At 39.5% G+C, this 16024-nt stretch overlaps 2 protein-coding genes across 2 annotated transcripts; both read left to right on the top strand.

Annotated features, from left to right (window-relative positions):
- The first annotated feature begins 4333 nt into the window (after positions 1–4333).
- On the top strand, positions 4334–7595 carry LOC123557865 (tubulin beta-4B chain-like). Its single transcript, XM_045349603.2, has 4 exons — positions 4334–4524; positions 5232–5340; positions 5855–6210; positions 6511–7595. Exons 1-4 carry the CDS (start codon positions 4468–4470, stop codon positions 7345–7347), a joined length of 1359 nt encoding a protein of 452 aa, XP_045205538.2. The 5' UTR covers positions 4334–4467; the 3' UTR covers positions 7348–7595.
- A 4932-nt stretch (positions 7596–12527) lies between these two features.
- LOC123557866 (tubulin beta chain-like) lies at positions 12528–15508 on the top strand. The gene is made up of 4 exons (XM_053544236.1): positions 12528–12684; positions 12887–12995; positions 13222–13577; positions 14053–15508. Exons 1-4 carry the CDS (start codon positions 12628–12630, stop codon positions 14869–14871), a joined length of 1341 nt encoding a protein of 446 aa, XP_053400211.1. The 5' UTR covers positions 12528–12627; the 3' UTR covers positions 14872–15508.
- Positions 15509–16024: the final 516 nt, after the last annotated feature.

Genomic DNA, 16024 nt, shown 5'->3' on the forward strand with positions numbered 1-16024 from the left:
CCATCAAACATGCAACGGCTCACTGATCTATATTATCCTGATTAAAGGTGTTGTGACTGATGTTACGAAATGTTCAGTGCGTGCGTGTGCGCAGACATATGTAGTTTTTGTTATTTGCCATACCAGTACCTAAGCACTTGGATTTTTTAATTTGCTTTTACTAATACTTATTTATCGGTTGTCCAGTTGGAATATCATTATTGGTGACTAATTCGAGTCTGATTCATGCCATTTCGTATTTCCGTCTACACTACCCCACCGAAAGAAAACACGAGAATAGCGTGTATGTGTGGAGTTAAAACCCATTAATTTACGGGATTGAAGAGTAATGAAAGTTCAATGTAAAGACGAAATGGCACGCAACAGCAAACGTTTGTATACAGTTTCGTGGATTCTTGGTGAACAATATTTTTGCTAAATCGAATTTAAAGACCCACCACAACCTAGTGACCTACTTTTTCCTCCAACATGAACTTCGTGCAAATCATTTTGATAATACTGGTATAATACAGCTGTTCTACAAGGTTACAGGTGGACAGTTTAGGCGCTCCCTAAATTAATGTGCTTTCACAACTTAATCTGCAAACTTATTCAGCCATTCTCTTTTGAGTATGGTTTTAAAAATATAGAACACTGCAGAAACAAAGGGTTGTCTGAATTCGGCTCAATACATCAATCACTACTACACTAATTTCATAGCATACTTAGACATTAAACACATCGTCTTGGCCCTATATACTGAGCAAAACTTCCAACTAGACTGTAGACCCTATATTTTTTTTTTTATTTTAAAGGTAAGCTAATGAATTTTAAACATTGTTTTATTGACCTGAATGCCTAAAAATGACAAAATTCACGATTTGCACTTGCACAGCCAAGCCACGGGATTTTCGCAAAAGCAAAAATTATTTTACCGATATTTGTGTAGGCATTCAGGTCAATAAAACGATATTTAAAATTCATTACCTTACCTTTTAAAATAAAAAAAAATTATATGAGCCGCGCCATGAGAAAACCAACATAGTGGGTTTTTGCGACCAGCATGGATCCAGACCAGCCTGCGCATCCGCGCAGTCTGGTCAGGATCCATACTGTTCGCTAACGGTTTCTCTAATTGTAATAGACTTTGAAAGCGAACAGCATGGATCCTGACCAGACTGCGCGGATGCGCAGGCTGGTCTGGATATATGCTGGTCGCAAACCCACTTTGTTGGTTTTCTCATGGCACGGCTCAATTATCTGCATTCTTCAAGAGTCTAGTTGGAAGTTTTGCTCAGTACATATGTCACTGTCAATTTGTAACTAGATATTTATTATTTCTATGTTTTTTTTATTGCAAACCCTGTATAATTACCATCAAAAGAATACAGTTATTTTGTGGCGCGTCTTTAAATGTTATTCTGTATACCTTCACAGCACAAAGGCGTGGTATTATGTATTAAAAATACATGTACCTCCGTTGCCGAATTGTTTAGGCTGGTGACTTCAAATCACTTGCCCCTCAGCTCTGTGGATTCAAGTCAAACCCGGGGCGTCATGTGAAGAAGCTATAGAGCCGGCTTGCAGAGGGTCTATGATTATACCCAGATTCCTGCTCGTGTCAGAAATACTGACCGGAGCGCTACCTGAAGTCTTCCTTCACCATCAAAAGCTAGAAAGTCACAATATACCTGAATTTGTACGGTCTGACTGAAACCCACACGAAAACAAACATAAATCATAATGATATAATAAAGTGTTTGCACTACTGCCTTCAAGGCCTCTCAATATTTATTTTGAAGAATATTTTGTGAAATGTCGGCTTTTGGTATAAATCTACAAAAAATATTTAACAGTGCTTCAAAAGAAGTAAAGTGTCGGGGACTTTTTTTTTAAAATGACGAATCAAATTAACACTATTCAAGGGCTATGATAGCAGTCAAATGTCAAAGCATACATTTTGAATCAAACTGTGATCTTTTTTTCTTTTACCACTTGTAACTGAAAAGCTTAAGATTTATTCTTAAATGTTTGAACTTAATGTCCATCTGCACAAAACTGTTTAGATCAAAATTCTTTTAAAACCTAAGGGCGAAAAGTCATGCCAAAGTTCTTTAGGGAAAGATCATTTATGTATATACAAATAATATTATACCAATACTGGTTGGGAACCATTTTCCGGACAGGACTAGTTTCCGGACACATGAAATATCCGCTTTATTTCGTTGTTATTCATGTGATTTTTTCATCTAGATCATTTAGATGTTTGTTCTTCACGTCTACAGCAAACCACTATTTTATAAGGCTGTATAATGTTTGGGTTTTTGATGATAACTAACCTGCGTTTACAAAACAACTTTCTGTCTGAACGGGGCATGAAGATAGCATTGCGCATGCGCAGTAGTTCACACATGCCGAGGTATCAAGTGGGGAAGAAATAATCAAACTACATAATGATTGTCTGCTGATAATAGGTTCTACTTTTAATTTAACGCTAAAAGTTACGTAAGATGCAGGGCTGTCGACTTATGCACTAATTTTATTCTATATCTATTGGAATTATCGAGAATTCATATAAGACGAAAATCGAGATTTTTATAGTCAACCTTGGTTTGCTTTCGTAGCTGCTATTGAAAGTCGAGTTATGTTTCGTGCGCAATTTTGAAGAGATGAATGATAAAGAAATGTGTAGAAGTAGTTTAATTATTTATTTTGATACCAAATTAACAACAAAACACTGTCAAAATATTTGTCCGGAAACTGGTTTACCTGACGGGAAAAATAACTCATTTTAGTGATCCCATTTGAGGCCCCATGGAACCCATATTTACGTCACAACGCGATGCTGATTACAACATCGGATGTGGAAGGAGCTGAAGTTTGTGCAGTGTGAGCTTTATTTATGTCAAATACTTTTTTAGGGAATAATGGAGCCGAAATATGAAAATGTGTCCGGAAAATGATTCCCAACCAGTACATTTTTTCAGTTTATCTTTGAAAGTATTAAACTAAATGGCATATTTTTCACAAAAGGTCGACTGAATAAAAAACGTAAAAGACGTATTTATCCAAAGAATGTTTTATCGATGGTAAAATTGTCAATGTATTAATATTCATAAATTTCCATCATGTTTTGAATGTTAATGACCTTTTATGAAGCGTTCCGATAATGCACCTTTGATGAAGTGAATTGATGCGTCACTCTACTTTTCTGAAGCCGATCGTTTAAAATCAATATCTATAAATGATGTAAATTACCCGACTGTATAAGCAGTAAATTTGATTTTAAAGGTATGTCATCATAGTTGTCGTATTTGTATTTCTGGTAGTTTTCAAAAAAAAAAAAAAAAAATAGTGAGCATGGAACTGTTTAATCTATTAGCTTAAGTTGTCTGTTATGAAATAGCAAAATCTGACAATCTAAAATTTGAAAAAGATAATATATGTACATTACGTCACTTTTCTGCTGCTTAGCAACTCATGAACAGCTACATACTATTGATGACTATCAAAATTTTTTTTCTACAATTGTCGCTCAAGTTTACTCCGACCTCTATCAGTTATGTCCAGTAAATGCAAGAATATATACATGGATTATATGTTGGACTCTATTCGCGGGAGGTGTGTGGGGAATGGGGGTATTTAACGGCCCCATTACAATAATTCAATATGCGTTAGAGCGGGCGCAGTTGTCAAGTGGTAACACTGTTTGACTACGAAACCAGGGGTCTTGAGTTCGAGCCCCCGCTTCTCCAACTAAAAATACTAACATTGAGATAAGAGACCCGTGTATGGATGCTTTACACCTGGCACGCTAAAGAACCAGAGAAGCTTCTGGAATTGGAGCGTCTTCTGTATCTTGCGCTACCCTCCCCCCCCCCCCCCCCCCCCCCCCCCCCCCCCCCCCCCCCCCCCCCCCCCCCCCTAAGATTACAACCAGTCTTCTGGAAGAGTCGCCCATATGGGTTACCAGTGGCGACTATATACTTTTATACAAACAAACATCTCAATATGTGTTCAGAAACACACTAATGTCCAGTGAGATTTCGTTCATTCGGGTTGTTAATTATACCACTGAACGTTAAGGAAGCATTGTGGACACTACGGGATAACTTTAAATCGTGCACACGTACAGCGTCACATAGCGATTACCCACCCATAAACACATTCTAGCGTGTAAGCACGCATGCACGTATACTTGCCTACAAAACTAACCAACCAACACCTTTAATTCATGTCTGGAACCAACACCTTTAATCCATATCTGGTGATCAGTGATGGATGCAGATGGAAAGACGAGATCTAACACACATTCCCGCTGGAGGATCAGTCAGCCATGTATGTTTTGGTTGGTAGTCATGGTGTTCAGTCAACTCAACTAATAATTAATATATAACAGTCAATAAAACAAACTTTTCTCCTTAGTGGGTAAAATATTCTCCGACGTCGAAAGTACCGTTTTGGTGAACATTTTTGTAAATTATAAATATGCGCGAAATTGTACATCTTCAGGCTGGACAGTGCGGTAACCAGATTGGTGCCAAGGTAATTAATTTTATACATATCGACCCTGCCTTAAATAAGAGTAATAAGGTGTCAACTCTGTCTTATAATAAAGACAAGCGAAGATGAACATGTTCACACTTCGTATGAATACTTAATGACTTGGTTCGTATTAAAATGATTATCATTATATAGTCGTCATGTTTTACATGTATTTGTGATTTTGACCAGTTTTCATGGTCTGTAAGACTCTGCGCGTTTTTTTTTTTTGCTGGATATTTTCATTAAAAACAAGAAAGCAAGTTTTAAAGGAGGTTAAGAGAGAAACGGAAATGTATCGCTACATCAACGCAAAAAGTATTTAATTGCAATAAGGTCTTGGGGGTAAAAGTGTCGTATGGAAATATATGCACTACCATTGGCGCCTGGACCTGAAGCTGACTGGAGAACTTTGTACAAGTTTTTCTTAAACGTTGGCATAAGCTAGAAACACGCGTAGTGTCTCTTTGAGAAAAGGTGACTGGTGCAGGATGGAAGACAAATTATCATTTGTTCATTACGTCATTTGTCGAACTGCTCGTTTTAGGTGAGAAATTATGCGAAACTGAAATGGGCTAGTACATGTATACATAGGGGTATGGTATAGCATGTAAAATGCAGATTGCTGCCCGTCTTGTACTACAGATCATTTGGAAAGGACCATTCAGTTTTAAACATAGATTGTATAAAAGTTATATTTTATTTTTCAGTTCTGGGAGGTGATCTCAGACGAGCACGGTATCGACCCCACCGGAACCTACCACGGAGATTCGGACCTCCAACTCGAGAGAATCAATGTCTACTACAACGAGGCCACTGGTACGTAAATGTAAGAGACATATATACGAATCACGATTTTTAACTAGTATTTGTATTCTTCGTTCTAGTAACTTTTTTTGTGTCATGATATCATTTTGGACTTTTTCATGTAATACTATCAGTAAGGAGATCCTTTGGAAGCATAAAACGCAACTAAGCAAAACTGTAAGCAAACTTTGTTTGATTTAATCTGTTGCGCAACACCCTCGTGTCCGCTAGCGCCGCCTTGATCGAACTCTATTTTACATAATAGAATCATTGTCAGACTGCATGATCCCGAAGGATCCAGAATCAATGATTCTTATTGGATACATATTTCTTGACATTTTGTTCCAGAATGCAAAACTCTTTTAACTGTACAAAGAATCTGTTGATTTATTGAGAAAAACGAGGAAACTCACACATTTAATACGTGTGGCGGGAATAATATGACAAATTATCCAGACGTGAATCGTTTAACTTTAAAGTTAAAACAACACGAATGAAAATTTTAAATATTTCAAATTTCTTTAAGGTGGAAAATATGTCCCTCGTGCAGTCCTGGTGGATCTCGAACCTGGGACCATGGACTCCGTGAGGTCCGGACCCTTTGGTCAGATCTTCAGACCAGACAACTTTGTCTTCGGACAGAGTGGAGCTGGTAACAACTGGGCCAAGGGTCACTACACCGAGGGTGCCGAGCTCGTGGACTCCGTTCTTGACGTTGTCAGAAAGGAGGCCGAGAGTTGTGACTGTCTCCAGGGATTCCAACTTACACACTCTCTGGGTGGTGGCACTGGATCCGGCATGGGAACTTTACTCATCAGCAAGATTCGTGAGGAGTACCCCGACAGAATCATGAACACTTTCTCAGTTGTTCCCTCACCTAAGGTAATTAAGTAACATACAGGTTTTTTTTCAATAAGAAAAGAAGCGTGTTTCATCATTTCAAGTCGATCCAAAGCAACCTGTGTATCCAATTGCTTTAAAGACGAATTGATGCTTTGTATAGCCACACAATAAGTTACGCTACATGTTACAGAATGGTATTGTAATGTATTCTACCAGTTTTGACTGTTTGGTTCAGAATAGCCATATTTCGTTTTCAAATTTCAAATTAACTTGAAGAAATATCCACAATCAACGCATTGTGACATCATCATGATAAACACTTTTATTGTTTCCTTTCAGGTGTCCGACACCGTTGTAGAACCATACAACGCCACTCTGTCAGTACATCAACTTGTTGAAAATACTGACGAGACATACTGTATTGACAACGAGGCTCTGTATGACATCTGCTTCAGGACGCTCAAACTGACCACGCCTACATATGGAGACTTGAACCATCTCGTGTCAGCCACAATGTCCGGTGTTACCACGTGTCTTCGTTTCCCGGGTCAGCTGAACGCCGATCTCCGTAAACTGGCCGTCAACATGGTTCCTTTCCCACGTCTTCACTTTTTCATGCCAGGTTTCGCACCTCTTACATCTCGTGGTAGCCAGCAGTACAGGGCTCTTACTGTTCCTGAGCTTACCCAACAGATGTTCGACGCCAAAAACATGATGGCTGCCTGTGACCCACGTCACGGACGTTACCTCACCGTCGCCGCCATGTTCCGTGGCCGTATGTCTATGAAGGAGGTCGACGAACAGATGTTGAACGTCCAGAACAAGAACAGTAGCTACTTTGTCGAATGGATCCCCAACAACGTGAAGACCGCCGTCTGTGATATTCCGCCACGTGGTCTTAAAATGGCCGCAACATTCATCGGTAATAGCACTGCCATCCAGGAACTGTTCAAGCGTATCTCCGAACAGTTCACGGCTATGTTCCGTCGTAAGGCTTTCTTGCATTGGTACACTGGCGAGGGTATGGACGAGATGGAGTTCACCGAGGCGGAGTCGAACATGAACGACTTGGTATCAGAGTACCAGCAGTACCAGGACGCCACCGCCGAGGAGGAGGGCGAATTTGACGAGGAAGAAGAAGAAGACGCGCAACAAGAACAACAATATGCAAAATAAACATTTGATATTTAGTTCACAAAATCACCCTTTAAGATGTGTTGTTATCTTTTCTTGCTTTAGACCAGGAAAAAAAAACGCGCACAGTTTGGACCAGAAAAAAATACGAGCCTAGTCTGGACAAACAAACAAACAAACAAACAAAACAAGTCTAGTTTGGACCAGAAAAAAATAAATGCCCAATTTGTGTTGGAAAGTGAATTTCTTTGCTATATTTTGCAATTTTACAATAAAATCTATGAAGGCCATTCAAGTAATTCAACTACAGTTCAACTTGCATTAAGAGATCACCTAAGGGGAGGGCAAAAAGTGGTCTCTTAACACAAATGGTCTCTTAATACAACATAATTTGTTCTTTAACCACATAGAAAAAGCGGTGTTTTAATGCAAATACTCTCTTAACAGGCGTGGTCTCTCGAGCAAGTTTGACTGTTACCAAATATATTTTAAAATACATTTCTAGGAAACGACAAGCGTCCCTACGAGCATTATTCTGCACATGGATGAGCAGCTGGCCGGGTACACCTACAGCTGAATGGCTTCCTCACATAAAGAATACTACAACCCAAGCGAGGTTTTGAACCTTAAGTGGTGAAGGGCAAGTGACTCGAAGCCAGCGACCTTAACCACTCAGTCACAGAGGTCACCTTTCAGTGGTGAAGGGCAAGTGACTCGAAGCCAGCGACCTTAACCACTCAGTCACAGAGGTCCCCTTTCAGTGGTGAAGGGCAAGTGACTCGAATCCAGCGACCTTAACCACTCAGTCACAGAAGTCCCCTTTCAGTGGTGAAGGGCAAGTGACTCGAAGCCAGCGACCTTAACCACTCAGTCACAGAGGTCCCCTTTCAGTGGTGAAGGGCAAGTGACTCGAAGCCAGCGACCTTAACCACTCAGTCACAGAGGCCCCCTTTCAGTGGTGAAGGGCAAGTGACTCGAAACCAGCGACCGTAACCACTAAGTCACAGAGGTCCCCATTGTCCATTGTTTAAGGGACTTTTGTGACTGAGTGGTTACGGTCGCTGGCTTCGAGTGACTTGCCCTTCACCACTGAAAGGGGACCTCTGTGACTGAGTGGTTAAGGTTGCTGGCTTCGAGTCACTTGCCCTTCACCACTGAAAGGGGACCTCTGTGACTGAGTGGTTAAGGTCGCTGGCTTCGAGTCACTTGCCCTTCACCACTGAAAGGGGACTTCTGTGACTGAGTGGTTACGGTCGCTGGCTTCGAGTCACTTGCCCTTCACCACTGAAAGGGGACCTCTGTGACTGAGTGGTTATGGTCGCTGGCTTCGAGTCACTTGCCCTTCACCACTGAAAGGGGACCTCTGTGACTAAGTGGTGACTGAGTGGTTAAGGTCGCTGGTTTCGAGTCACTTGCCCTTCACCACTGAAAGGGGACTTTTGTGACTGAGTGGTTACGGTCGCTGGTTTCGAGTCACTTGCCCTTCACCACTGAAAGGGGACCTCTGTGACTGAGTGGTTAAGGTCGCTGGCTTCGAGTCACTTGCCCTTCACCACTGAAAGGGGACCTCTGTGACTGAGTGGTTAAGGTCGCTGGCTTCGAGTCACTTGCCCTTCACCACTGAAAGGGGACCTCTGTGACTGAGTGGTGACTCGAAGCCAGCGACCATAACCACTCAGTCACAGAGGTCCCCTTTCAGTGATGAAGGGCAAGTGACTCGAAGCCAGCGACCGTAACCATTCAGTCACAAAAGTCCCTTAAACAATGGATAATTTACCATAATAACTCAGCAGAAGATAAGCTGAACTAGACAGAACAATACAATAGAACTAAGTGCAAATTAAAGAAGATAAGTACGAGGGCCCTTCTAAAAATAATGACAATCACGGGCTTCCGTAGAGGTTTGGCATGCAAGAAACTCGTGTTTTAGATGGATGATACATGAATGCCTCTTTTATAATCTGCCAAATTTCCTACCGTTTCGCCTGAAACTTAAGATGTTAATTAACATAAAATAAAATGACATTCTTATGATATTATATCTCCCGTGTCATGTCGTCTGTTCGTCCGTCCGAATTTAGCTTGTCCGCGATTGTTCTAATAAACCTTACCGAATTTCAATGAAACTTCACAGGAGTAATTAGTATGAAACATACTTGTGCATATCATTAGCACGCTCCATTCATATTACTTTTGCAGATTTATGACTCCTTAAAGCTCATTTTGAACAGAATTTATATGATCGATACCAAGCATTGGTTTGCACAGTACGGGTTTTGTAGTTGAATGGTTGAATGTTTTTATGTGCGTTTTGGCCCTTTTGATTTTAGCAGAATAAGGAGTGCTACTGCACTCACCCCGGAGTCCGCATTGCTTTCAGGTTAAGGCTTGAAGACAAACTTCTCGATTTCACTATATCTCTTTTTGTTACCAAACTTCACAAAAGGTTTAGTCTTGGTAAGGTTATGGATAGACATCCGATAACTTAGGACTGTAAGTCAAGGACACTTGGGTCAAATATTGTAATAATGTTGGTAAAAGTCTTATGGAAAGCTTATCAATTTCACTGCATTTTCTTAACTTTATATAGCCCTTATATTGCAGTAAGGGGTATACATCTTTTGGTTTAGGATCAGGCAAATCAAAAGTCAAGATCGTTGGGGTCAACTTGCACCCCATTCATCACTCACCTATCCCCCCTTTGCCTTTACACTCTTTCCCCAAAATTATCTTTAAACATTTTACACTTATATATCATATCTCAATTGTTTCTAAATATCTATCTTAGTGTCCCGCATACTCATCGCCCCTGCCCCTTCTACCTATCCTGTCTGATATTTTTTTTTACATTTCTCATATTAACTTATATATTTTATCTTATACTGTTTCTTTGTATCCCCTTCACCCACCCACATTTCTGTCTTTCTTTTTAAATTGCATGTGTTCAGTCATATTGTTTCTAACCACGCCCCTCTTCGCGCATTACCACACCCCTCTCTGCGCATTACCACACCCCTCTTCGCGCATTACCACACCCCTCTTCGCGCATTACCAGCACCCCAAACACTTACAGTTTTACTATTGCATTTTATTATCATTTTCACTTCTCTTTTGGTAAATATTTTCCAATGGACGAACATGTTGTCCTTCTGATAGCTCTTGTCGAACATAAAGTCAATGTGTCTATGCAGAGATTCTTGTCCACGTTTCATCTGCAAACTGTCTGTCCATAGTTAAATGAAACTTCCAAGGAGATATTGTATAAATCCTAGTTGTGCATATCGTTAACCCTTCCTGTGGATTATTTTTGCGGAGTTACGTTCCCTTAAAGGTTATTTTTAAATAGAATTAACAAACCTTACTACCAGAACAAATGTAAACCTACGCGGATATACAAGTAGTCCATATATAAACAGTCATAATAATTCTTCCTTTCCTCGTGGCCTTTCTCAATAGCATCGTGTTTTCTTTTACTCCACTGCGTTTTGATATGCATTTGTGACATTCTGTCAAAATATTGCAGGCTCCTATCGTATGCCTTGTCGAATTCTTCTTAAATGCAAAGGCATGTAATCAAGTTTGTAGAACAGAGTGGCCAACCCAAGTGACTTTTTGGTATCGTTAGCAAGGGAAAAATAACTCGATTCAGGTAATATTTTGTTTATCATTTTTATTACTTGACGGATTTCAAAAAGATGAAAAGCGTCGAAGACAGGAAAACAAGTGTTTTCCACAACAAAAACGTCTGCCACTCAATACTTTCTTTAAACACTTCGCAAAATCCAAGTGTACTTTCTTATTTGGTCCATGAAAAAACATTTAGGTAGAGTGTTTGAGAAAAGAATTGACGTTCAAGTGACCATTAGTGTGTATTTCTACAAACTTAATTAAATATGCATTTCTTTGACTTTATGAATTCGACAAAGCACACAATTAAATCTGTTCAAAATAACTTCGAAGTTAACTTCGAGAAAATAACATAAAATTGTAATTGGCACCGACGTTTTTATCACCTGGTCCATCTTAAATTTCTCAAACTTAATTGCCTTTAAAAATGTGCAGAGAGGTGTGTCCAATATATATATGGAACGGCAAACTAAACATGACATGGCGAGCGGCTGAGGAAAATATGAATACATCACAACAAGATCAACGTGCTACTATAAATTTTTGATTTGACTTGTTAAAATGTTAAGATCTTCATTTAAAAATAAACTCATGTTATATCTTTTATTTTTCTTTCACGCAGACTTTCTTCAACCAATATTGAACATGATCTACGGTACGTGAAAAGTTTTGAAGGCGTCACGGTGAAATTAAATCATATTCAAAGGGTGCTTAAGCTCTGTTGATAAGCCTTTACACACACTTCAATGACATTGCCAATATTATGAATAACTGTATGGATAATCCACCATAGGGAAACGTCTTCAAAAGGAAAAAGAAAATTCAGCATATTTTGCAGTTGCTAGTATAACTGATAAACTAATGCACATTTTAGGGGTGATCGAAAATTAATTGTATTCGGTAAACACAAAGTTAGGGACGAACCATTCAGCATGAACATATATTTTGCACTTCTTCGTATGCGATACATACGTAATGGTCAACATTAAATTCAAAGGGGTGTAAAAATGTGAGAATAAAATTATTGGAACAAACAAAAATTAGCTGGAACATAAATATACATAACATGTGTGCATTACATACTGAATGCATAATATAGGTGCATTAAGATTTCTTTTCTCCCATCCCACAAAAAAGTACATTTATTGTCTTGGATCTAATGTTTAATTCCGTAGAATGCATTGCTAGGCTCAGATAGAAGGATCATGGATCCTTTTAGAGCCTGCATCTTATCGTCTTCTGTGTACATTACTATTGTTTTCTTCACAAAATCCTGATACTTTTTTCTGAATGTCCTTCCATATATAAGGTCGAATACAGCAATCAAAACATCGAAGACAAGATAAATATGAATTTTCATCTTGACGTTACTTTTGGATGATAAAAATGAACTCTTCACCAATTTCCTTTTAATTGCCAACATTCATCTTTAGCCATATTATATTGAGCTATGGATTACCATGCACTGCAGGGATATGATCTGCAATCTCACTGTGAGCTGTGTTTTCAATGCATAATTCGCATCTCTTATTCGTTTAATTGATCGGAAAACTGCAGTCAATAAATATTTTGACTGTAGTCATGGAGTTTATCTCCGGTATTAAAATTATGCTCTTCGTATTTTGATTAGTTACGAAAGTGTGCTGGTGTAAGGCTGGTCATTTTTGATGAAGAAGAGGAATATTAAGATTCAAGATGAGAGAAATTGTACATATGCAGACTGGTCAATGTGGGAACCAAATCGGTTCTAAGGTTAGTTTCGTTATTTTCAACAAACTGTAAACCACATCCAAGAATCGAGACTTGAACATAGCTGAATCAATTTCTTTAGAATTTTTTTTTAGCTTACGATTATTCCAATAGATATTATGTCTAAAACATCTGTGTCAGCGTTAGGGAGGAAATATATCATGCTATTTTTCTATGTTATTTATTTAAACTTTCATTGTTCCAGTTCTGGGAGGTGATCTCAGATGAGCACGGTATTGATCCCACAGGTACATACCACGGAGATTCGGACCTTCAGCTCGAGAGAATCAATGTCTACTACAACGAAGCCACAGGTTTGCTTTACTTAAAAGTTGAAAATTTCATCCTTTGTTGAAGCAGATTCATATTTTGACACCGCAGCATTGAAATTATTAAATGACATACAGTTCTTCTTTTTCTGTGGTATAAATTTGCACTCAACCAGTTTGATTTCATAACTGATAAAAATCTATTTTAAAGAAAGATCGGAAATACGGTTAAAGTTTCTCATATTTTTTATACACAACACCTTATCTGCAGGTGGCAAGTATGTTCCTCGTGCAATTCTTATTGATCTGGAGCCGGGTACTATGGACTCCGTAAGGTCCGGACCGTTCGGCCAAATCTTCAGGCCAGATAACTTTGTGTTTGGACAAAGCGGGGCTGGTAACAACTGGGCCAAGGGTCACTACACTGAGGGAGCAGAACTCGTTGACTCAATTCTTGATGTTGTACGAAAGGAGTCCGAGTCCTGCGATTGCCTTCAGGGATTCCAACTCACGCACTCTTTAGGTGGCGGTACTGGAGCCGGACTTGGTACTCTGCTCATCAGCAAGATCCGTGAGGAGTACCCGGACAGAATCATGAACACTTTTTCAGTAGTTCCGTCACCTAAGGTAGTATGTCAGTGTGTTTTGTATATACATGTATGTATAAGATGGCAAATTTCTTGTGTATGTTATGACAGAATTCTCATTCTTTATAAAAAGCAACCCTTTGTCTACTAAAATACAGAATAATGAAACCTTTCAACCTATTTCATCAATAATCATATATAATTATGTCTATACTCTGACTAGGAAAATATGTTGTGTTTGTCTTATCCGTCTGTCTTTCCGTCAGACACAACTTCACAGTGATGATCGGTGAACTTTTTTTTAATATATCAAATAGATGACTTCTTTTTGTCATAACACAGTCTTACCAGAACTAAATGCAATCAGAGACATGCGCCTTTTCAAAAAACATCGTCTAGTTAGATAAAAGTTATTGCGGTATCTCGATTTTAAAAACGGCAACATCTGTAATTGAGTCTTATATGTTAACTACAATAAGTTAAAGTGTGTGTAAAGCTTCCATGCATTATTCCAGGTATCCGACACGGTTGTGGAGCCATACAATGCCACGCTGTCAGTCCATCAGCTTGTTGAGAATGCTGACGGGTGTTTCTGTATCGACAACGAGGCTCTGTATGACATCTGCTTCAGGACGCTCAAACTGACCACACCCACTTACGGAGACTTGAACCATCTCGTGTCAGCCACGATGTCTGGTATTACCACGTGTCTTCGCTTTCCAGGTCAGCTGAACGCCGACCTCCGTAAACTAGCCGTCAATATGGTTCCTTTCCCACGTCTCCACTTCTTCATTCCAGGCTTTTCACCTCTTACTTCTCGTGGTAGCCAGCAGTACAGGGCTCTCACTGTCCCCGAACTTACCCAACAGATGTTCGACGCCAAGAACATGATGGCTGCTTGTGACCCACGCCACGGACGATACCTCACGGTAGCCGCAATTTTCAGGGGACGTATGTCCATGAAGGAGGTCGATGAACAGATGTTGAACGTCCAGAACAAGAACAGCAGCTACTTCGTCGAATGGATCCCCAACAACGTGAAGACCGCCGTCTGCGATATTCCACCACGTGGTCTCAAAATGGCCGCCACATTTATCGGTAACAGTACCTCCATCCAGGAACTTTTCAAGCGGATCTCAGAACAGTTCACGGCTATGTTCCGTCGTAAGGCTTTCCTGCATTGGTACACTGGCGAGGGTATGGACGAGATGGAGTTCACTGAGGCGGAGTCGAACATGAACGACTTGGTATCAGAATACCAGCAGTATCAGGACGCCACCGCCGAGGAGGAGGGCGAATTTGACGAGGAAGAGGAGGAGGAAGATGAAGCATAAATCGTGGATGGGCAGCAAACAGACGATAAATGTTAAAATTTGTTTCCAATTTAACTCTTTTGTCGTAGATTTTTCCCAAACATGTATATAATACGTCTATTAATATTGCACAACATCCTAGAATGGAAAAGATGGGTTTATGGTCTTTATGAATTTATAAGACGCCGCTTCGTCTAGAGCAGGCACTAGTTAAAATATTTTAACATTTGTAATTTGTTGTGACGACAAAGGCAAATAGTCTTTCCAAAAATATCAAAACAGAGAAAAAAACTGTGAAACCTTTACATGAAAAATATGGATAAAGAAAGATGAGAGATGTTTATCTTAAATTATATTGATTAGAATAAATATGGTTTTACTTAATTAGTTCGAGAAGAATCACCAGAATGCGGATGAACTACATTCACATCTTTTATATGTACAGCAATTGTCGTGTAATATAGTCTACGGAACGGTGACTAGTATATCTGTGATATTTTAGTACGATTTGTTTGATAGACGCAAAGCCCTTACAACTTAAATTATAACAATAAATGCGGCCTATTTGATGCCTTGCATTACCGTTGTTGTATACCTGTAGCAACATCGACCAGAAAATTCTACTAAACAATGAAAAAATAAAACAACATCAAAATGACATTTAGAATGGTGTAAGATTTACAAAAAAAGTATGCGTAAGAAATTCAGACAGAGTGCTGAATGAACTGTAGATAGGGTGGAGGTGTGTGTGTGTGTGTGTGTGTTGGGTGGGGGTGGAGGTGGGGGCGTGGTGCGTATACACATGTATATGACCATTTTGATCATCAGGTGATCAGACACCTCAGTCGACCATGAATGACTACATATTTGACTCACTCAAGAATGATTTTCTAGAAAGACTGATCTTTACCCGTTTGCCTGTAGAAAGACAAACAAAAACCCCAATTGATTAAACTAGTATATTCTTTTATCCGTCAGTCTATCACAATATCGTGCCCAACCGCTTCACTACTGAGAGTACTTGTAATGACAGAAAATACTGTTATTACCTGAATGAGTAAAGTTTTGTCTGCCAGCATAAAGTGCCAGGTAGTAGCTTCTGTCATTATCCATAGCCGCGGATTTTTATGAAACTTCAAAGCAACGTAGTTGAGCATTTCGTCACCAGTTCGAT

Source organism: Mercenaria mercenaria, chromosome 5 (assembly GCF_021730395.1).
Source record: "Mercenaria mercenaria strain notata chromosome 5, MADL_Memer_1, whole genome shotgun sequence".
NCBI classification, from domain to species: Eukaryota; Metazoa; Mollusca; class Bivalvia; order Venerida; family Veneridae; genus Mercenaria; species Mercenaria mercenaria.